At 36.0% G+C, this 25,169-nt stretch overlaps 1 protein-coding gene across 1 annotated transcript in view; it reads right to left on the bottom strand.

The window, feature by feature from the left end:
- Positions 1 to 25,169, bottom strand: part of EPHA6 (EPH receptor A6) — an 894,187-nt gene that overhangs the window by 97,816 nt on the left and 771,202 nt on the right. The window contains exon 14 of the mRNA XM_007459872.1: positions 13,273 to 13,482. Coding sequence (XP_007459934.1) covers positions 13,273 to 13,482 — 210 coding nt within the window. The remainder of the gene's footprint in view (positions 1 to 13,272; positions 13,483 to 25,169) is intronic.

Raw genomic sequence — 25,169 nt, 5'->3', positions numbered from 1 at the left:
AAAAAAAAAAAAAAAAAAAAAAAAAAAAAAAAGAATAGGGTCTCTTAGTGTGACCATAACAAATCTAACTTCCCCTCGTCCATGCCACTCACCTTCCCTCCTCTCCCAACCCCTTTCCCACTATACTGACAAATCTTTTACCTGCTTGTGACTTTTGTCTTACTTAATGATGTGTAAGGCTGGGGAGGAAATAATTGGATATGTGTCAAGATTATATTAGGGCAGTTAAGCGAGATAGGACTTTTAGATAACCAGTTTCACAATCACCTGGGTGTTTATTAAAAACCCAGATTTCCAGATCATACCTTGCTACTCCTCCCACAGACCTGCTGAATGAAAATGACTCTCTGGGGCTGGGAATTGGGAATCTGCATTTTAACTAAGTGCCTTAGGTGATTTTTATGCTGATCATCTTAATAGAGGCTATAATCTGTACTTTAGCTTATTATTTTGTTGGTTGTTATAATATTTCTGTAGATAGTAGCCAGTATTATCAAGTCTATTCAAGATGTGGTTATAAATTCCAAGTTTGTAACACACTGTTTTTTCTACCATATTATGTCTATAGTGTTTTCTTCATTATGTAATGATTCCACATACATATTGGCCTATTGTAATGCCCTGATTATAAAATTCTATTGAGGGTGGGGTGTATATGAGGATGTAATAGCTTACCCCTTGCCTTTGTTAGTTAGTACTTTCTATGAATAATACAATTTGGTTCTATCGAATTTACATGCTGTGGAGCAACTAAGCCCATGCGCCACAACTACTGAGCCTGTGCTCTAGAGCCCACAAGCCACAACTACTGAGCCTGCATGCCAAAACTACTGAAGCCCGCTTGCCTAGAGACCGTGCTCTGCAACAAGAGAAGGCACCGCAATGAGAAGCCCGCGCACCGCAAAGAAGAGTAGCCCCTGCTCACTGCAACTAGAGAAAGCCCCCGCGCAGTAATGAAGACCCAACGCAGCCAAAAATAAATTAATTAATTAATTTAAAAAATACTCTGAGCCCTCAAAAAAAATATATGTTATAAACACTTAAATTAAAAATGTTGGGGCTTCCCTGGTGGCTCAGTGGTTACAAGTCTGCCTGCCAATGCCAGGGACACGGGTTTGAGCCCTGGTCAGGGAGGATCCCACATGCCATGGAGCAACTAGGCCTGTGCATCACAACTACTGAGCTAGGGCACCTAGAGCCCATGCTCCACAACAAGAGAAGCCACCTCAATGAGAAGCCCGTGCACCGCAACGAAGAGTAGCCCCTGCTCGCCGCAACTAGAGAGGGCCCACGTGCAGCAACGGAGACCCAACGTAGCCAAAAATTAAAAAAAAAAAAGTTGTCTTCCCTTAAAGAGATTTTACTTTTATAGTATATATGAAAAACAAAATTTTTTACCACTAAAAAGAACAAGGTAATGATTCAGTTTCTATAAAAAAACCAGAATTAAGGATCAGAATGTGTTAGGACCTAAATTATTCAATATATACAGAAAAGAGAAATCTAGAAAACATTATCTTTATGTATAATTCATTTAGCAGCTGCCTATTTATGACACATATTATACACTGATTAAGAGCATGGTTAAACAACTGAATAATGTGCATGCTTCATATGATAACACACTGTTCTTATTGCAAGTTTAAAGAAGCAGAACTAGGTATAGTGAAACTCTGTGTGTTTATGTTAATTAGAATAGGTCATGATCTGAATATATGCTAATATTTATGGATCATGAATGCATTCAGAACTGTTCCTTGCAGAGGGAGAGGTCCAAGGGAAAGTTTGAGGAAAGTTATTTGCGGTCTCCTTTTCAGTGGCCTGTAGTGAACCATGGCTGTAAATGTTTGCTGTATGAAAACCTGATTGGTGTAGCTAGCATAAACCAACAAAGGGATAGCCAGGTGAGAAAATAGAGAAAATGGGGAAAAAGTATTTATTTCTTAACAAGGATGCTGATAAATTTTTGAATGTTTGAAATTCAATTTTGTATCTTTTAAAAGTATACTTCAGAATTTGACAGCACTTTCTCTAGCTTTTGATCTCCTAATGATTGTTTATAGGCTTGGAAAAGCTGATGATTGTGGGGCTTAATGGTGGGCCCTAGGGTGACAATGAGGGATAGGTATTGAATTTGAAACTGTGGAAGAATCTGAGGTTTCATGGAATATTGCCCAGAATTCCATTAAAAAAAATCAGTAATGGTAATGTTCATTTCCTTAATCTCTTCATCTTTCATTTAAAAATAAATGTTACCCAGTGAAATGACCTCCATCTTTTTGATTAGAAAAGTCACATGAAAACAATCAAACAAACATGTTGTTTATTCACCAGCTAATACCAGGGAGAAAAAATTTTAAATATACTGATCAGAAAGATATCTTGGAACTCTGCCAGGAGTTTTTTCTCTATTTCTATAACATATGTTGTTTTCTTTCTCTTAGCATGAAGTAAAATATTCATTGCAGAATACTTTAAAAAGTTCAATAAACAAAAGAACAAGAAACATTTTGAGATATGTGTGTATTTGTAATATATATCACCAAAGACTAAGAGATCATTCTCCTTATTTCTCAATCTTCAAAGACTTTCAACTACTGCTATCCATTATATTCTGCATGCGTCTCAGAGGTGAGAAACAGAAGGAAGTTTGCATAGGACAGGAAAGAATTTACATTGGGAAGTAGTGGAGAAGGAGGAAGATTCAGTTGTGGAACAGATACTTTCCTTTAACAATGTCATTATAGCAATAGTTAATTGACATTGTTCCTAATGTAATAGCCATGGGACTTGAGCACATCACTAAATTTCTTTGGGCCTCAATTTCCTTACTTGTTAAAAAATATATAAATACAAACACATACTCACATATGTTGGAGGAGCTATTGACACAAGGTATCTCAAGTATCTTCACCATTCTTTATGTTTTCTATTACCAGCTTACACAAAGCTACCATCATTTCTTGTCTAGGATGCGGCAAATGAATCTTTTGTTCTCTCTTTTGCCCTCTACAATTCATTCCCAACATATCAGGCAGAGTGAGCTCTTAAAAAACACAAATTCTGTTATGTCCTCAACTGCTTAAAGTTTTCCAATGGCTTCATTTCATAGTTAGTCTACTCCTTTCCATGACCTTTGAGTTTATATAGGATCTGGCCTCTCAGTCCTAGTTTCCTACCACTTTCCCTGATCTCTCAGTGTGTCAACCATCTTGGCCTTATTCCTATTTCTAAAATATGCCAAGCTTGTTCCCTAAGGTTTAGGATCTATATTTGTTTTCCTTCACCTCAGAGCATCTGGCTTCAGATCTTTTCTTGGCTGGTACCTTTACAATTTTCAGGTCTCATTTCAAATGACACCTCATTAAAGACATATTTTCTAGCCATGCTTCCAAGGTAGCTACTCAATTTTATTTTTTATGTTTTTATTATATATCCAGCATCTATCACTCTAAGACTGAGATTCCTCTTTCTCTTTTTTTTTAACTTTGTTTATTATCATTATTCCCACCATACTCAAGGCTGTAAGCTCCAAAAGAAAAGCTTATTCATTGGAATATCTCCAGTCCTCAGAACAGTATCTGGCACACAACAGGCACTCAACACACATGTTATATAAAATCTCAGACTGTAATTACACATGATTATTTAATGCCTGTCTTCTCCCCAGACCTTAAGTACTTTAATCTCCAATTTAGCACCCAATAATATTAAGATATACATGTTAAATGAATAAATTATGATTATTGAATCCTCAAACTAACTGTATATTTATAGTCTGCTTAGATAATTTAGTCAGTTTGTATGACTGAGGTGATATTTTACTTAAACTCATGTTTTCATTTTCCTATTTACATTACCTATTACCTATTAATCTGGAGGTTTTCTTATGTGTTGATTACTGTATCAGAATGTCTTCAGATACAAGTCATAGAGTCACAGAAGGCCCAATTCTCAGTAGCTTAAGCAAATAAAATATTTAACTAAATTATAAAAAAATAACTGGAGTAAGTGGATTCTGTGTTGACATAGGTGCTTAACAATTTCGTCAGAGAACCAGGTTCTTTTGCTCTCCTACTTGGCCATTTTAGCACTGGGTTTGTCTCCTTAGGCTTGTTGCCTCATGACTGAAGGATGGCTGTCACAGCCCCAAGCCTATGTCCTTCCAAAACTATAATCAAGGCAATAAAGAAAAGAAGGGGCCAATTCTATGAAGCTCTCCCAAGAAAGAGAGCTTGGTTACATCTTGATGTAACCAAGATGTGGTTCTTGGTTACATCAAGCCTATTTATAATAGACTTCAACCCCAAAATTTTCCCCACAGTTGCCAATCTCACTTTCCTTTACGTTTAAGTGACCTGTCAAAGAGTAAAATTTAAGTGTCAAAGGAGAATGGTATAAGTATAACTGGCTTATGTATAAATCATGATTTATTTCTTGGACCTGAGTTCATCATAAACATCCAAATAAAGATTTTATTAGCAAGGAAGAGACGACAAGAGAGGTTGGGTAGCCAACTAACAGGGTCTGCCACAAACAGCATAAATAACTGGTAACCTTTTTCAATTTATTTACCATTGATGTGAAGCTCTTTACACTGGGAATAAATAAGTCTTCATAGAGCTTTCATGTGATTTATCCTGTATTTATAATGTTTTCCTTTCCAGTTTTTTTATTGTCAGAGGGAAAAAAAAGCATTTTTTCCACATCAGAGATAAAAATAGAAATTAAGCATTAGTAATGACTTCTTTCTTCAGATGGTACCTTTGAAACTCCAGGGCTAAGGTCAGCAGCTTTGTGTACATTGTCTTGTTTTTTCTTTTTTCTGCACAAGGAAGATGGGCCAATGAACACTGTACTTTCTGCTTGCTAAACATCTGCTGATTGATCTTCCCCAGGAAATCAATTTAGTCTGGGTTTATTCTAAAATCACTGGGAGCAGGGAGAGAACCTCTGAATTACACAGTGCTGGATGTTGCAAAAACAAGCAGCACTTGGTATTTCCTGTGGTTCTTGGTTACATCAAGGTGTACGCCAAATATCTTGAGAACTGTGACTGGTCTTTGATTATTCCTCATTGATTAGTACTTACACTAGAAGGATTGGATATATTCAGATGTTTGTAGGTATTAAAATATTATATATTATGTAATTTTTATGAACAATTTGTCTTGGGTCTTATCCATGCTATAGGCATCGACCAAAACATTGGTAGAATGTTTTCAGAGACTTCAAAATAGAATTTTCCCCTGTTTTTGAATACCCTGACCCATTGTTATAATTGCTTCAATGTTTGTAACATTTGCTGTTTTCTACTGTAATCTTTTCATCTCCTCATGATACATTAAGGATTGTCCTTAGGCTTACTCATTTGGTGGCTTGTGATTAACAGTGACATCAGAGAAAATAATTAATATAATTTTACTGAAAACAATGTTCTTATAGTTTTAATCACTTTCTTTCTACCATTTTCTTATTTGTGTAATTATCAGCAATTAATTAAGCAGCCACTAAGTAGTATATTAATCTAGGTGCTGAAAGCATTAAAAAATGTAAAAGATAAATAACCTGCTCTCTAGGGTTTTATAAAAATCTAAAGGGATTCATTACTTTAGGAAAAAAAAAACAACTACTCGTAAGTCACCCCAAGCCTTGAGCACTGAACAGAAAGTTTCTTAGTGGTCTCTTGTCTTCAGTAATGTCTTCCCAAGTTCTAAGGCCTTAGGGTCCTTTCTTTAAAATGTATATTGGAAAGACACAAGACTTACATCTACAAAGGATTTGCTTTTGTACATGCTTTGCACAAATGACAGATGGGGGTTTTCCCAAAGCATGGCTTGGCTTCTTAATGGTATGTATGACTGAACAGGATGGTCTTCTCTCTACCTTCAAGGTTTCTGATAGAGCAATCTGCTTACACAGTCCTTTTCTACTCTGTGTATGATAATCTTCAAACCTGTTTCATGTGTTTTACTACCAAGAGCTCTGTAATGATCACAAACTCTTGTTTCCTAAGCTTCAGAGATGAGACCTTTCCAGGAAATCATTCTTTAGATATTATCTGATATTGTTGATTCCCATTTCCATCTTATGCTCAAGACCTGCCATTGTCAATACACCTAAGTAGTACATTTCAAAGAGGTCTGTGCCCTCTGATAGCACTGTCCCAGAAAATTACCATGAAGCTTTTGGGTCTCTCAGCCTGTGATCCAAGCTGGTATGTATGGTATTCATCTCTTGAACAATTAGTGAACATTCTTGCTTTGCACTCAGAACATGTTCTCTCTGGTTTAGTATAAAGCTTTGCTGCCCTTTCATCTGCATTGTTGTGGATTTGCTTTCTGGCACTTGGGCTCAAAGTGTGGACACACTAATTCCAGAGCATATAGTTTTTATACATTAGATCATTAGAATATCCTTTACAAAAAGTTTATATTGACAAAGATTTATAAAAACTGTCAGATTTTCTGCTCATGAATTAGTCCATCAAACAAACACTTGCTGGTTCAAGAGCACTTTTTTCCCCTTTGAATTTAGGAAACCTAATATTGGCACATCAATTTCTTCCTCTTCAGCTAATTATAACAGTCTGTATATTTGACTGATTTTGACTGACTACTATCATAATACCTGTCAGGTGAGAACTGTTTTTGGGAAGAGTCATTTTGTTGTTTTTCCCAAATGGCATAGCTCCTTTCTTAGTGATGAATTCAGTTTATCAAGCCAGGATTTTATTGTTTTACATTCTTCCAAGGTTTATTTTTTCACCACCTTTTTATTGAAAAAGAAGTTATTTAAATCTTCACATTATAGCTTTCTGATAACATAGCTATTTTTCTCACTTTTTTTCTTTATATTCAGGCTGCTGAATTACATTTGCCTAGAGGAAACTCTCATTTCCTTTTCTTGAATTTTTCATCAAATTCTGTGCAGAAACCTGTCCTTATTTCTATTTATGTTAATGATATGTAGCTTCATGGGGCCTAGTAGGTTTCACGGTCCTCTACCCAAGAGTGCCCTTGTGCCCGAAGCTGTCATATCACTTCCATTTTTTTGCTTGGTTAAATCTTAAGGAACAATTGAAGTACAAGTCATTTTTCTGGTTGGCCCTGGTTCACCTCCATAGACTTAGCGTAAGATGCACTTTACCACATGGTGTATCTCAGCACAGTGTCACCTCTATCATCAATGACTTGATGGACAGAGAATCTTGCGGTAGGATATCAAAGGATCAAGTTTTATTTTTCAAAATCCAGAAATATCAGAAACATTTCTCAGTACAAGTTATTTTATTTAGTGCATTGGATACCATATGATTTTAAATGAAAGCATTTAAAAATATTTTACTATATAACTTTTTACAGTAACTCTTAGTTAAGAGACAGAGGTGAGTGAAAATTCTGAGTAGGTTTTACTAGCAGGTTAAGCATGTTCTCCAGGCAAATCTCAACTATTCATGTTAAATTAAAGTACTTAGAGGCAGAATAGTGAATGATCTAAAATACTTTTTATCTCATTTTCATGAAAAATATTTACTCTTAAAGCTGGACATGTCTCAAGATTTAAAAATTCACATCAAAAAGTCAAGCCAGGGACTTACCCGGTGGTCCAGTGGTAAAGAATGTGCCTTAGAATGCAGGGGACGCGGATTCAACACCTGGTCAGGGAACTAAGATCCCACATGCCGTGGGGCAACTAAGCCCACACACCACAACTACTGAGCTCATGTGCCTCAACTAGAGCCCACATGCCACAAACTACAGAGCCCACGGGCTCTGGAGCTCTCGTGCCACAACTAGAGAAGAGAAAACCCACATGCTACAACTAGAGAGAAGCCCGCATGCTGCAATGAGAGATCCTGCATGCCTCAACGCGTGCCACAACTAAGACCTGATGCAGCCAAAAATAAAAAAAGTCACGCCAACTTAGAAACGCTTGAATTAAGGGTAAAGGAGGAAGGTGCATGTCTTCTTAGATTGACTCTTCTCACATCTTATGTAGAAGAGGGGAGGTTAAGAGTTGGAGCTTGGAGAGGTCTTATGAATGCAAAGTAAATAGAATTAAGATGTTAACAGAACTGTGATTATACGGATTATGTGTTGTCAATAATGAGACTGTACTTCAACTAGGAAAGTACTTGTATGGAAATATCACTATCAAAATAAAAAGCAAACTTTGTCTTCATAACACAAGTGAACACAATTGAAAATTAGTATCAAGGAATTTAAAAATTTTTACAGATATGGTGATAAAATGATTCTTCCATTTTGTTTCTATCTTTAAACTATAAGAAATGGAGCTACTCATTATAGTTAAAAAAAAACTCTGAGCAGTAACTGCCATTGTACCATATCTTAAATAAAACTTATCTCTTAAAACAGACAAGTGTGAGCCATAATGTATCTTTTAATGTTCTTTTTAGGTAAATAGGACCTCATTTCCATACTTGAGAGCAAAGAGGCTTAATATTTTCAATGTAAGTTTAAGACTTGTTGCTTAGCAATATTCAAATGAGAGAGAGTCCCTCCTCCAGAACTGGATATAAAACAATTGTCCATGTGAATGTGTGTTAGATTCAGTAAAGGAAGAGATTTCTTAGCACTTAAATTATAACCAGATATGAGACCATGTAATCAAATGAGAACAATCCAAACTTAGTAAATTTTGTGCAGATTAAGTTAGCTACATATCACTAATTGTATATGTATCATTAGGTGTGGTTCATAATCATTCACCAACCTCTCCTCATGAAGTGCCTGGTAGCCTCTTTATAGAATTGGCATGTAAAAACAAGGCCTCTCAGTCCTTGTCTAGATCCTATTTTTGTGCATTTTTTCCCCTTCTATCTTTAGCCCACATTTCTTGGCTTTCATGCCTTTACCAGTTCTTGATGTCCCTTTGCAAAGGCTTGATGTATTTTAGTACAGAGCTTACCAGGAAAATCTGCTACTCCTGTAGTTGCCTTTCAAGCTGCATTGCCCACTCTTGGTGTCTGAACATCTGTTGGTTTTATTATGCGTTACTCGTTCAGTTAGTCTTGGTCCTCTCTCTGTGCAGCCTTTTATCTCTTCTCAAGAATCCCTTTATTTTTGGTAACTGGCCCTCCAAGGGATAGGGCCTTAAATATGGTAGCTCCATAATAAACTGTATTGAATACATGTTGAATGAATACTCTTAGACTTGATGCAGGACATGCAAAACACTCTTAAGGTGTAGGAAGAAATACTAGAATTTCTGCTTATTATCAGTTGTAAATCCCATCCTTTTGTTTACTTTAGTGTATTTTATAGGGTAGACAATACATTCTCATACATTACATGGATAGGTCTTCTAACTAGGGGGCTAAAGTCTCAGTAATTGTTGGCAGAGTAATTTCTCTTGTCTCATCTCTTCCTGGTCTGGTCAGTCTGGCTCCAATGGCCATTCTGCTGTGGTAGGCTCCACCTACCACAGGCTGACCAGTTCAGCACGATAGCCAGTACTGGGGTCACAATAGTCACCCCATCTTTCCAGCCTGTCTTTTAACCAGTTCTTACTGCTCTTTGCTGTGATATGTGCTTTCTATATTGGCAAAGTCATCATAATGGAAAATGTTTATTGATTTTGCCCCTGTATTGATTCGGAAAGGGTAGTTTCAATGACTACTTTCTTGAAGTATACAAAAAAAACCACCTTTATCTATGATGTCTTCCTGTTTTTAAAACCCTTCACAAGCCTCCCTTCCTCCAAATCCTTTGTGATACAGATAAAAACATTTATTAAAAAAATAAGGAAATAGCAATTATACAGCAAGAGAAAGAGTCAAAATCTTTTAAGGTAAAAGATATGTTCTAGGGCTTCCCTGGTGGCGCAGTGGTTGAGAGTCCGCCTGCCGATGCAGGGGACACGGGTTCGTGCCCCGGTCCGGGAGGATCCCGCATGCCGCGGAGCGGCTGGGCCCGTGAGCCATGGCCGCTGAGCCTGCACGTCCGGAGCCTGTTCTCCGCAACGTGAGAGGCCACAGCAGTGAGAGGCCCGTGTACCGCAAAAAAAAAAAAGAAAAAAGAAAAAAGAAAAAAGATATGTTCCAGGAAAGTTGTATATAGATAAAACTTTTAAAAATGAAATCCTACTTTTAAAAAAATGTATCAAGAGAGCTTGCTATTTATTTTCATTTTAACATTTTTATAAAGCAAAGAATCAATTTTATATAAATGACCATTCTTCTTTATTTTATTTTACAGGGTTTGCTTGAACTGAGGTATATCTTCACTAGGCAGTAGTTTTCTGTCTCATTCCTTTTAACAGGAAATACAAAAAGTACAGTTACATAAAGTCCTAAAATTTTTACACAAAATTTGAACAGAATGACACCACTCAATCTGGCATTATCTTGATGACTTTGAGACAGAGTACCTGTGACCTTTTGTTATAATTCTGCTTTGTAATTTAGCCAAGTTATCTTTAATAGGGATTCTCTGTCTTGATCAATAAAACATCACCATTCAACCAGCTGTTCAATCTAGAAATACTAGTGTCATCTTTCAGTCCTTCTTCTTCCTTATAATTCATATCTAGTTTGTTATTGAGTCTTGTAAATTATACATTCATAACAATTTTCAATTTTCCTCCCTCTTTATTCCAACCACTATTGCCCTAATTAAAGCCATATGACCTTTTTGGTCTATAGCAATAATGCCCTAACTGGTCTTCCTGTTACCAGTCCTCCTGTCCCTCAAGCTTTCCTTCACACTGTTTCAATAATATTTTCTAAAACATGTATGTATTTTCTTATTCCTCTATTTAAATCAGTCAATGTCTGTCTCTTAATTACTATAGAAAAACCTTCAAATTTCGTGATGCGCCACCCAACTACCATCACAATTATTCCTAAGAAACCTGGCCCCTCCACTGCTTCTCGCCCCCATTCCAAACTGTCCACATTTTGTGTAAACATTCCCATTCACTTCCCCAAATTTCTGTGTCTTTTTCTCTTTCTGTTTCCTCTATCTGGATCTTCCCCCTAACTGTCTGCCTAATGAAATATTTTAATATTTGTTCAACTTATCTTCTTTGTGATGCTTTCTCCAGACCTCTGCTTTTGGGTACTTCCACATTTCTTTTACAGACTTTTGCAACATGATTTAATGCACTGAATAGCAAGGAAGCATGAGACTGTCTATCCTGTCAAAAGGGAAGCTCTTCGAAGGCAAAAGGTCTGCTATTTTGAGATTTGAATGTCCATGTTCATTATAAAGTCAATTAATCAGTATATGATATTTTGTACCCCATGATCCTCTGAGAAGTTAGGTATGTCTGAAAATATTTTTTTAAAAAAGTACTTGGTTACATTATTTACCATTTACTTGGTACCTCAAATTCAGAGACTTATTTCTTAATCAAGACGTAATCTTGATGAATTGGGAAATTGGGATTGACATATATACACTAATATGTATAAAATGGATAACTAATAAGAACCTGCTGTATAAAAAAATAAATAGAATTCTAAAATTCAAAAAAAAAGACATAATCTATAACCTTCAAGAAGCACTTTTCAGAGTGTTAGTATATGGTGACCTAATTTGATGTTTAATTCTGTAGTCAAATTTAAACTAAGACAGCACTGTTCTGGGCCTCTTAGTCCTTACAATCATATAAGAGAGAAGAATATGCCTGGAATCTGGATGTCAAATCTGACAGCAAAATCTATACGTGCTTCAGGATTTGTTACCCTGTCAATTTTATTAGTATCTTAAATTTAGTTATGAATTTCTCATTTTAAAAAAGCAGTTAAAATATTATTTAATATGAAATTTGAAGTGTATCTATATAGACATACAGCCAATGAATCTAGTAACTACTCCTAAATATATTGTTCATTATTTCCTATCTTATTTTATCCTTTTAGTAGATCATACTTGTTGCAATTTTAATGAACATTTTATTTTATAATAATTCTAAATACTGTTCTCTAAGGTTGTAAATAATACGCATAGTAGAAAAATCTTACACGCATTGTTCCATAACTTGAAAAGTCGCTTTAAGTTACACATTTATAAAAATAAAAGAGAAGAAAATAAAAGCCTTGAAAAGAAAAAGAAAATAATTATGATATTTTCCAGTTAGAAAATGGATTTGAAAATACTGCTTTTTCTAAAATGAACAATTTATTTTTAGACTTGATAGAATTTTATTTTTACGAAGTTTTTTGATCAAATTAGAAGATCAGTAGATACTTCTACCTTATGTATCAGACTTAGATTAATTTATTCTCCTTAGAACTATTTCATTGTTGGAGAAATTAGTGAAAATATCATCAATACATTAATGCAGAGGATTTTTACAAAGCAAACATAGTAAGGGTATAACATGTTTTATTCATAATACTAAACTTGTATCCATTCTAGATCAGTTAAATAGTGAGGTTTCAAAAAAAATCTCATAGAAGATGAAATAAAAGATAACTAAATAAAAGATTTGCCTCTTTTAAAATAATGTGTAATGTCAGAATAAGAGAAGAGAATAAAAATGTCTTGAATAGTTTTACTGACTCATTTTTCATTGAAGCTGAAATGAGTCAATGGTGAGGGTTCTGTTTTAAAAATAACAGACTAGTATAATTTTACAAATTATTAGTTTTTTGACAGCTTGAGACTTAACTCCTTGAAACAATAACCAAAGAGATCAGTGGAATGAATTGGTTCGTGAGTTAAGTTGAGATCATATTATTGACAGATGATAGTTTGGGTCTCAAGTTTTAGCCGTCTACTCCTGCTCACATTTCCCCCAAGTCCCATTCAAAAGAAGGTTGAGAGTGTATTTATATATCTCCAGAGAAACCTACATTGCTCATTTTTAAGTACGATCAGACGTTCCATAACATTTGCTATGAGAAAAAAATTTTCATTTCCTAACCACTGGTTCTTCACCATCACTGACTTAACTGATTGCACCATTGGCCTGTACAGAACTCCATTTAAAGGAGATAACTATTGAAGCATCAAAAATACTCAGGCAAAGGCAGATTTTTTTGTAGGGGCAGTAATGACATGGATCTCAAGCATGATGTTAAAGTCCCCACAGAGTGGAAGAAAGGAAACAGTTAAGTGTCAGTTCTTTTTTAAACCAGGCACTCAGATAAAACAAATACTTCTCAATTAGATAATGATGTTATATTGGGAAAACGACAAATGAGAGCAGAATATTAGAAAACAAAACCAGAATTACTCTAATAACATTAAAAATAATAAAAGTAAACAAACTATATTGGAAAAGGATGTATAAACTTACAGTTGTTGTGTAAGCAGCTTCTGGATCATCTTCCAGCACTCGGGAGAGACCAAAATCAGAAACTTTGCATACTAAGTTGCTGTTGACCAATATATTCCTAGCTGCTAGATCTCGGTGAACATAACCCATATCAGAAAGGTACTTCATTCCTGATGCAATGCCTCGGAGCATACCAACCAACTGGATGACTGTGAAGTGGCCATCATGTTTCTGAAAGAGAATCACAGTTATTTACATTGATTTTTTTTATTGTAGTGCGTGTGCACACATGCATGCATGTGTGCCTGTTTGTGTAGGTGTGTGTGGTGTATTAAATGAAATTCTTGAATTTATTTTACTGGATCCAATGAATGTAAGTATCAAGTTTGCTGATCATTGACTGTGTTCATAACACAAGATAAAAATTTGTTGGAGATTTAAAGGAAAGAAAAATCTAGCTTGAAGTGATGAAGGAGGGAAAAGAAAGGAGAGAAGAGAATCAACCAAATTAACTTCCAGAAAAAATGATTTCAAAAACTTTAAGCAACAAAAGGGAACTAAAATCGAGTAAGATAGTAGCAAAGACTTCCAAGAAAAAAGAATTCACTTTCCGTAGTAGTGAGCTCCCAAGGCAGTAAAACTTAGGATGTGATGAAAGCTGTGTGATTGCTGGAAATATGGTGAAAAATGATCAACGAAAAAGAAAAGCTGATTGCATAAACGAGTTTAGGAAAGTTGCAGGAGAATGGAAAAAAAACCCCACATGCAAACAGAAAATAACTAGATTTTCCCAATCTTTCGTTATACAGTTGACTCTGAAACAACATGGGTTTGAACTGTGAAGGTCCACTTATATCAGGAGTTTTTTTCAATAAATACACAGTTGGCCTTCCTCATCTGTGGGTTCCACCAGCTGGCAGATAGTGTACAGTACTATGTTTACAGTCCTGGGTTGGTTGTATCCGAGGATGCAGAATCCACGGATACATGGGGCTGGCTATGGAACTTGAGCATCTGCGTGTTTTTCTATCTGAGACAGGTCTTGGAACCAATCCCCCGTGGATACCCAGGGAAAACAATATAGAGCAAATATAAAGAAAGGTGTTGGCAACTGACTGAAAACAGGACTATTATTTTATAGTTCCCAGTGGGAAAATTAAAAGAAATATGAATAACAAGCCAAGCACAGCACTGATATGTAGTAATTAATCCCTTGACTATTTATGCCTCTCACCTTGATTTAAAAAAATATTTTTAACTGTAGTATAATTGATTTAGATTTTCAGGTGTACAGCATGGTGATTTAGTATTTTTTGCAAATTATACTCCAGTTTAGGTTATTACAAGATGATGGGTATACAGTATATCCTTGTTGCTTATCTATTTTATAAATAGTAATCTGTATATATTAATCCCATACCCTTAATTTGTCCCTCGCCCCTACACTCTCCCCATTGGTAACCACAAATTTGTTTTCTAAATAAAAATAATATATTTTTTTAAAAAGTAAAAAAAATCCAGTTGTCATTCATACAAGATGTGTGCACCAATAAGACCAGATACAAACAGTACAACAGTGCAAATGTAGAGAAAATGAATATAAAAATAATTTAAGTTTGAAAAATAATGCATATTGTTCTACTTAGTTATTTGGAGATTGTTGTCATTAATGGGGTTATTGAGAAACATGAGATTCTCAAGTCGGTGTCACACATCAGGTAACATTTATTTATGAATGATATTAAAAATTAATATCTATTAAGAGACTAGAGGACTATATTACCTTATACAGTGTGATAGAGGCATACATAAAAGTATCTCAAAATTTGCAAAGTTAAAGCAGATTTCATGGATATATGATTTAAAACTATAGAGTAGCTTAAACACAGTGACGATTTGACCCTATCACAGTGACATGGTCTCCTGTACAATGATTCATCAGTCAGTTAAATAAATAAACTTATACTACAAACGGAATAAACTTCATCTTACTTTATCAACATACGTCCCCGATAGCTCTCTGATAATATCTCCCAACTCAAGTACACAGTAAGGAAAAGAACACTCTCTTAAAAGAAACATTCTACAGCAAGAGTATCCATGTACGCAGGCTCTTCTGTATAATTAATGTATAAAAGATAACCTAGTAAAGAAAATCTTTGGTGTTATTAGCCCTTTATGTTTCCCATCCATCTTCCTAGACAGCGCACAATTAGATGAAATCTGCCTCTTCTGTCATGTACCCTACCTACATCTCCTCTATTAGGAATCTCAAAGCCTTTGAAAGCATAAATTCTTTTGGACTAGAAAGGATTACGCTAATTTTAAAGAGATGGTTCTTTTACGTATTAGTAAGTGAAGCTGTCTGGTATCAACAGTTCTTGTCAAGGCAGAATTTCTGTATAGTAGGAAATGTTAATGGATGATCTGAACGCTAGAGTGCCTCAGTTTCCTTATCTGTACAATGAGAATCGTATAATCTAACTCAGGATTGTAGTGAGAATCACATACAAAACACATAGCACAGCCCATCATTTATTTTAATAATAGTCATTATTTAATAAAAACATAATCATATGTAGTTTTTGTCATTTTAATATTAATCAGAAAATTCTCCACTCACTTTCCTGAAAAATCAGTTGGCAACAGAAACTCTTACATTATAAAGAGAAATAGTTACTTAACACCAGGTTGAAATTTAACTTACTGTCTTGTTCTGAGGGTGGCACAAAGCACCAAGTTATTTCTTTAAAAAAAAAAAAAGACTATTTTTTGGAACACTTTTAGGTTCAAAGCAAAATTAAGAGGAAGGTACAGAGATTTCCCATATACCTTCTGCCCCCCCCACATGCATAGCCTCCCCACCCAATTATCAACATCCTTCACTGGAATGGTACATTTGTTGCAATTGGTGAATCTGCAATAACAAATCATAATTGCCTGAAGTCCATGGCTTGAACATTAGGATTCATTCTTGGTGTTGTACATTTTTGGGTTTGGACAAATGTATTATAACATGTACTCACCATTACATTATCACATACTGTTTATGTATAGTATTGTATATCAATAACATAGTACTTTCACTGCTCTAAAAAGCCTCTGTGTTCCACCTGTTTATCACACCTGCCACCCCCCTTCCCTGGCAACCACTTATTTTTTCATGGTCTCATAGTTTTGTCTTTTCCAGAATGTGATATGGTTGGAAGCAGTATGCAGCCTTTTCAGATTGGCTTCTTTCACTTAGTTATATGCATTTAAGATTCCTCCATGTCTTTCCATGGCTTGAGAGCTCATTATTTTTAGTGGTGAATAATATTCCATTGTCTTAATGTACAGTTTATTTACCCATATACTTACTGGAGGACATCTTGGTTGCTTCTAAGTTTTGGCAATTATAAATAAAGCTGCTGTAAACATCTCTGTTTATAGACTGTTTAGAGCAGTTTATATAGCTGCAGGCTTTTATGTGGACATAAGTTTTTGATTCCTTTGGCTAAATACCAAGGAGGGCAATAGCTGGATGTATGGAAAGAGTATGCTTAGTTTTTGTAAGAAACTGCCTAACTGTCTTCCAACGCGGCTGTACCATTTTGCATTCCCACCAGCAATGGAGAGTTCCTGTTTTTCCACATCTTCACCAACATTTGGTGTTGTCAGTGTTACTGATTTTGGCCATTCCGATAAGAGCAAAGTGGTATCTCATTTTAATTTTCATTTCCCTGATGACATATGACATGGAGAGTCTTCATGTCCTTATTTGCTAACTGTATATCTTCTATTGTGAGGTTTCTGTTAAGGTGTTTGGCCTTTTCTTTTTCTTTCTATTGTCTTTTATTTCCTTTCAGTTTGCTTTTAAAAAAACTGAAGTATGGTTGATTTAAAATATTATATTAGTTTCAGGTATACAGTGTAGTAATTCAATATTTTTATAGATTACACATACAAAGTTGTTATAAATATTGACTATGATTCCTGTGCTGTACATTATACCCTTGTAACTTATTTATTTTATACCTAGTAGTTTGACTCATTTTTTAATTGGGTTGTTGATTTAATAGTTTTTGTATATTTTGGATAACAGTCTTTTATCAGATGTATCTTTTGAAAATAGTTTCCCCAGTCTGTGGCTCCTCATTCTCTTGACATTGTCTTTTACAGAATAGAAGTTTGAAGTTTTAATGAAGTCCAGCTTATCAATTATTCCTTTCTTGCATTGTGTCTTTGGTGTTGTATCTAAAAAGTCATTGCCATATCCAACGTTGTCTAGGTTTTCTCCTATGTTATCTTCCAGGAGTTTAATGATTTTGTGATTCGCATTTAGATTTGTGATTTATTTTGAGTTAATTTTTGTGAAGGGTGTAAGGTTCTGTGTCTAGATTCATTTTTTTTTTGCATGTGGATGTCCAGCTGTTCCTGTGCCATTTGTTGAAAAGACTATTTTTTCTCCATGGTATTACTTTTGTTCCTATGTCAAAGACCAGTTGACTATGTTCATCATAGCCTCTCTATTCTGTTCTATTGATCCATCTGTCTATTCTTTCACCTGTACCACACTGTCTTGATTACTATAGCTTTATAATAAGTCTTGAAGTTGTGTCAGTCCCCAACTTTGATCTTCTTCAGTACTGTTAGCCATTTTGGGTCTTCGGTCTCTAAACCTTAGAATCAGTTGGTTAATATCATAAAATAACTTACTGGTTTTTTTTTTTTTTTTTGCGGTACGCGGGCCTCTCACTGTTGGGGCCTCTCCCGTTGCGGAGCACAGGCTCCGGACGCGCAGGCTCAGCGGCCATGGCCCACGGACCCAGGCGCTCTGCGGCATGTGGGATCTTCCCGGACCGGGGCACGAACCCGTGTCCCCTGCATCGGCAGGCGGACTCTCAACCACTGCGCCACCTGGGAAGCCCCAATTTACTGGGATTTTGATTGGGATTTTATTGAAATTGTAGATCAACTTGGGAAGAACTACATCTTAATAATATTGAGTCTTCCCATCCACGAACATGGAATATTTCTCCATTTATTTAGTTCTTCTTTGATTTCATAACAGTTTTGTAGTTTTCCTCATTTAGATCTTAGACATACTTTGTTAGATTTACACCTAAGTATTTCATTTGTGGGGTGCTAATGTAAATGGTATTGTTTTTAATCTCAAATTCCACTTGCTCGTTACTGGTATGTAAGAAAGCAAATGACTTTTGTATATTAACCTTGTATCCTACAACCTTCTTATAATTGCTTATTAGTCTAGGCTTTTTGGTCAATTCTTTCAGATTTTCTACATAGATGACATGTCATCTGCAAATAAAGACTATATTCCAACTGCCCCCCACATCCCAACTTCTTGTCTTACTGCATTAGGTAGTACTTCCAGTACGATACTGAAAAGAAGTAATGAAAGTGTACATCCTTGCTTGTTCCTGATCTTAGTGGGACAGCTTTAAGTTTTTCACCATTAGTATGACGTTAGCTGCAGGTTTTTTGTCACATAGTCTTTATCAAGTTTAGGACATTCTTCTCTATTCCTACTTTACTGAGAGTTTTTATCATGAATTGGCATTGGATTGTGTCAAATGTTTTTTCTTCACCTATTGTTCTGATCATGTGATTTTTCTTTTTTAGCCATTTGATGTGATGGGTAACAACTGATTTTGGAAAGTTAAACCAGTCTTGCATACTGAGGTAAATCCCACTTGGTTGTGAGGTATAATTCCTTTTTACAATGTTGGCTCTGATTTGCTAAAATTTTGCTCCAAGTTTTTTCTTAATGGCTTTATTGAGATATAATTCACATAGCATATAATTTATGCTTTTAAAGTATACAATGTAATCATTTTTAGTGTATTCACAGAGTTGTGTAACCATCACCATAATTTTAGAACTTTTTCATCGTTCCCCCCCAAAGTCCTACATTAACTAGCAGTTACTCCCCATCTCCCCCAACTCCCTCCAACATTCATATGCAACTACTAATCAACTTTCTATCAACTACTAATCAACTTTCTATCCCTATCTCTTGCCTATTTTAGGTATTTCATATAAATGGAATTATACAATATGTGTTCTTTTTTGACTGTCTTCTTTCACTTAGTATAATGTTTCAAGGTTCATTCATGTTGTAGCATGTATCAATATTTTAGTATTTTTAATTAAGAAAAATATTTTATTAATTTTGTTTATCTATTCATCAGTGACAGACATTAGAGTTACTTCCACTTTTTGGTTATCATGCAAGGTGTGTATATATATATATACATATATATACACACATATATATATGTGTATATATATATATACACATATATATATGTTTCTTTTTTTGTTACACTCTTTTGTGTGTGTGTGTGTGTGTGTGTGAGAACTTTTAAGTTCTACTCTCTTAGCGAATTTCAATCATACAATACAGTGTTAGCAACTATAGTCACCGTGTTATACACTATATCCTCAGAACTTACTCACCATATAACTGATAGTTCGTACCCTTTTTACAAACCTTTGTCTATTTTCCCAACTCCCCCCACCGCCGCAACCCCACCTGCTGGCAACCAGTTTTCTACTCTCTGTTTCTATGAGTTCAACTTTGTTTTCGATTCCACATGTAAATGATACCATGCAGTATTTATCTTTCTCTGACTTATTACTCAGCATAATGTCCCCCAGGCTCATCCACATTGTGCTAAATGGCAGGGCTTTCTTATTTTTTTAAGGCTGAATAATATTTCATTATATATATTCCAAATTTCCTTAATCCATTCACCCATCAACAGACACTTAGGTTGTTTTCATACCTTGGCTGTTGTGAATAATGCTGCAGTGAACATGGGAGTAGATATCTCTTCAAGATAATAGTTTAGTTTCCTTATATCCAGAAGTGAGATTGCTGGATTATATGATAGTTCTATTTATAAAGGAATCTCCATACTGTTTTTCATAATGGTAGTACCAATTTACATTCCCACCAACATTGTACAAGGGTTCCCTTTTCTCCACAGCCTTGCCAGCATTTTTACTCTTGTCTCTTAGATAACAGACATCCTTACAGGTGTGAGGTGATATTTCATTGTGGTTTTGATTTGCATTTACCTTATGATTAGTGATGCTGAGCATCTTTTCATCTACCTGTTGGCCATTTGTATGTCTTCTTTGGAAAAATGTCTATTTAGGTCCTTTGCCCATTTAAAAATTGGATTATTTGTTTTTTTGTTATTGAGTTGTATAAATTCCTTGTACATTTCTGATATTAACCCCTTATTGGATATACGGTTTGCAAATGTTTTCTCCCATTTCATGAGAGAAACCCATATATGCATGGGTTTATTTCTGGGCTCTCTATTCTGTTCCATTGATCTATGTGTTTGTTTTTATGTCAATACCATACTGTTTGATTACTATAGCTCTGTAAATAGTTAAAAATCAGGAGTGTGATGCTTCCAGGTTTGTTCTTCTTTCTGAGGATTGCATTGGCTATTTGGGGTCTGTTTACAGTTTTCAGTGTAAGATCTTTCACCTCCTTGGGTAAATTTATTTCTAAGTATTTTCTTCTCTTTTGATAAAACTGTAAATGGGTTTTCTTCATTTCTCTTTCTGATAGTCATTGTTAGTGTATAGAGATGAAACTGATTTCTGTATATTGAGTTTGTATCCTGCAACTTTACTGAATTCATTTATTAGTTCTTAAAGTTTTTCTTTGGTGGAGTCTTTAGGGTTTGGTATATATAATATCATGTTATCTGCAAATACAGACAGTTTTCTCTTTTCCTTCCAATTTGGATGCCTTTTACTTTTTTTTTTTCTTGCTTAATTGCTCTGGCTAGGACTCCAATACTATGTTGAATAAAAGTGGCAAGAGTGGGCATCCTTGTCTTGTTCCTGATCTTAGAGGAAAAGTTTTCAGCTTTTCACTCTTGAGTATGATGTTAACTGTGGGTTTGTCATATATGGCCTTTATTATGTTGAGGTTCATTCCCTTTATTCTCATTTTGTTTAGCTTTTTTTTTTTTTTTTTTTTTTGGGGGTATGCGGGCCTCTCACTGTTGTAGCCTCTCCCGTTGCAGAGCACAGGCTCCGGATGTGCAGGCTCAGCGGCCATGGCTCACGGGCCCAGCTGCTCCGTGGCATGTGGGATCTTCCCGGACCGGGGCACAAACCCATGTCCCCTGCATCGGCAGGTGGACTCTCAACCACTGCACCACCAGGGAAGCCCCTGTTTAGCTTTGTTTAATAATAAATGATATAGGATTTTGTCAAATGCTTTTTCTGCATTTATTGAGATGATCATATGATTTTTATCCTTCATTTTGTTAATGTGGTGTATCACATTGATTGAATTGTGGATGTTGATCATCCTTGCATCTCAGGTGTAAATCCCACTTGATCATGTGTATGATCCTTTTGATATACGGTTGAGTTCAGTTTTCTAATTTTTTGTTGAGGATTTTTGCATCTATGTTCATCAGGGATATTGGCCTATAGTTATTTTGTTTGTTTGTTTTTTGTTTTACCTCCTGTAGTGTCCTTGGATGGCTTTGTTATTAGGGTAATGCTGGCCTTACAGAATGAGTTTGGGAGTGCTCCCTCTTTTTCTATTTTATGCAAGTTATTTTAAAATTATTTTAACTATCCTTATCATCAACATTTGAAGAGATGTGAATTAACTGCTTTCATATCAGCAACATAGCAATCATGGTTCTAATAACGACACATGGCACCATGAAAAAATGAGATTTTGGTCTTTGAAAAGAATATAAACTACTTTCTCCATTTTCTATGATGGGTCTACACAATGTAGTATATTTATTTCTAATTCACATGGCCAAGACCTTTTCAGGGGTTCCTAAGGTCAAAACTATTTTTTATAAGAGAACTAAGACATGCATCTGCCTTGTTTTCACTTTGTTGATATTTTCACTAGTGGTACAAAACTGGTGGGTAAAAGTTCAGGAGTCTTAACACAAATCAAGGTAACAGCACCAAATTAACCTATACTAGTATTCTCATATTCTTCTCTGCTACATGAACAACAAGAACAAAAAATAGTTTTATCTAAGAATTTACTTGGTGAAGCAGTAAAACTCACTGATTTTGTTTAATGTTGATCCTTGATTACACATTCTCAGGATGAACATCTGTGGGGCATAGGAGAAAACAGGATTGGGCAGCAACAGAAGTTAAAGGATAGTAGTGCATTCACAACAAAAGCCTTGGAATATCCCATGGAATGTTCTGGATCTGGAGTAACTCTTCAGAGTTGGTCTAAACTGAGGAAAAGGGTCTGGGCCCTCATATTCCCACATCAATTAATTATTGGATGCAGGCTACCCCTGTAAAGGTGTCTTGGCTTTGGGTGAGATGGCTTTCTCTAGCCAAAACTATTTTCCAGAAAGGGGCTCAGCTAAGAACTATCAGCTTCCAAATTTCTGGAAACCACAGGAATAAGGAAGTTGACCCTGAGAGTTCTCCCCAATAAAGTTCCTTCATGCAAATATTCTTTTAAGAATCTTCTTCACAGGGAACCCAACCTGTGACCATTATCTATCTATCTATCTATCTATCTATCTATCTATCTATCTATCTATCTGCTGTTTATAAAATGTGTGCTTGATTAAAGAGAATCTCCCCAAATAGTTGTATATTCTTTTGGGAACTCATAAACCTCAATTGTTGCCACAGTCTTATAGGGAAAAAATATCTAACATTCCTTAAACACTATACACCAAATGAAGTTATAAGCTCATTAGAGGTATTATCTCATTTAATCCTTGAAACAACTCTCATATAAGGGTAGCTACTGTCTCCATCTTATAGATGGTCAAACTTAAGGAGAAACAGATTTAATAACCGAGTAGATAGTGAAGTCAGGACTTGAATCCAGGTAGTCTAATTCCAGAGCTTGTATTACTAATTGGAGTTAGCTGGAAAATTGTTGGTCCCAAGTGTGCCATAATGACCCAGTCTGGGCTAGTTTAGGCAGCATAATTTAGCTTAATAAAGCAAGGTATGAAAGAGCTCTTAGACCATTAAACCAAAATAAACAAAGAACAATCTAGATAAACCAACAAATGAGGATCTATTTGTCCATGACTGGCTGAAAGGAATAACCCCGCTCCTTCATGAGGTATGGCAAAAATCTGTTTCTCTACAAGCAATGCAACTCCTTCAAACAAATTCTATATTCCTTTTTCTAGCCCTTGTCAACATAAGCCTCCTCAAGTGTAGTTTAGGATATATTGGTTTTCTTGAATATGGTGGATCGTTAATAAATAGTGACTGAATTAAATAACCTTTGATACTATCTTATAGTGCACTGGTTGCTATTACTACATTATTCCTATTGCCTTGTATAAAACAGAATGTTTTGTTTTGTTTTTTTAAGGTAGGACGCTGGTTTTCTTCCTTTTATGTAGCTGTTCTGTCACAGCATCCACTATACTGCCATGCCTTGTGTCAGCACTCAATAAATATTAATTCAAGTTGAATTGAATTGTTTATGAGGGGAGGAGAAAAATGTGAGAGTGCTGAGATTTAATATCTTTGGGCTGCCTTCTAGAGATTAATCAAAAAGAAACTATGAATTTTTTAATGACATATTTTTTTTCCCAGGAAGGCAGATTCAAGTAAAAGAGAGCGAATGTGGCATATTTACACACTGCATCTCAGAGCTTAGTAGCTGGAATTCAGTTTGTCTTCATTCTTCTTTTTCTTTGCTTTCTCAGACCGACTGTTAAGAAACATGGAGCTTAACCTCTAAGTGACAGAGAGGGTGAGCCTGATTGGAAGGTGGTTTCTGAAAGCTGCACATAATAATATCTGCTATTGGCTTCCCTGGTGGCGCAGTGGTTGGGAGTCCGCCTGCCGATGCAGGGGACGCGGGTTCGTGCCCCGGTCTGGGAAGATTCCACATGCCGCGGAGCAGCTGGGCCCGTGAGCCATGGCCGCTGAGCCTGCGCGTCCGGAGCCTGTGCTCCGCGATGGGAGAGGCCACAGCAGTTGGGAGGCCCGTGTACCGCAAAGGAGAAAAAAAATAAAGAAATCTGCTACTTCTGACAGAGCTCCACACAACCTCCTCTCAGGCCCTGGAGCACAACATCTCCCAGATCTGAGCAGTCACTGGCATGTCACATTGTCTCCACAGTAATGACAGCTCTGGACGATGGTTTTCAAAACCCTACCTTGTGGGTTGTGCCCCATGGACACTTTAAGCCTCTCAGTGTCCATTCATCCTAGGGTGAGCTCAAGTACTTAGTCTGTGCTTAGTGCAAATGTACTATGTTGTCCTGAAGTCATCACATTATTGTCTAACAACGTTTTTTATTTTTAAGGATTTATTTATTTAATTTATTTCTGGCTGCATCAGGTATTAGTTGCAGCTCGCGGTCTCTTCGTTGCAGCACGCGGGCTTCTCTCTAGTTGTGGCGGGTGGGTTTTCTCTTCTCTAGTTGTGGCATGCAGGCTCCAGGGTGCATGGGCTCTGTAGCTGTGGTGCGTGGGATCCACAGCGTGTGGGCTCTGTAGTTTGCGGCACACAGGCTCTCTAGTTGAGGCGCATAAGCTCAGTAGTTGTGGCGCGTGGGCTCAGTTGCCCCACGGCATGTGGGATCTTAGTTCCCTGACCAGGGATCAAACCTGTGTCCCCAGCATTGGAAGGCAGATTCTTTACCACTGGACCACCAAGGAAGTCTCACGTTTTTTTTTTAAAAAAACAAATATATTCAATGTTTTGAAAATACAAATATCACCCTGCCAATCATTTGCTTAAAATCCTTCAAAGACCTTCAAAGACAGAATAAAGTATAGCATTCAATACAAAGACATGACCTTTGCTGAAAGAATGAACTTGGGGTTTCAGCAAGGACCTCCAGAAGATTTGATGCTTATCATGAAAAACTTAGGTGACAAAAGACTAGAAGGGCATTCCT

The sequence above is a fragment of the Lipotes vexillifer genome, unplaced genomic scaffold (genome assembly GCF_000442215.2).
Source record: "Lipotes vexillifer unplaced genomic scaffold, Lipotes_vexillifer_v1.1 scaffold448, whole genome shotgun sequence".
Lineage (NCBI taxonomy): Eukaryota > Metazoa > Chordata > Mammalia > Artiodactyla > Lipotidae > Lipotes > Lipotes vexillifer.
The sequence above is the reverse complement of the archived record's forward strand: the minus strand, read 5'-3'. Positions and strand labels throughout refer to the sequence as shown.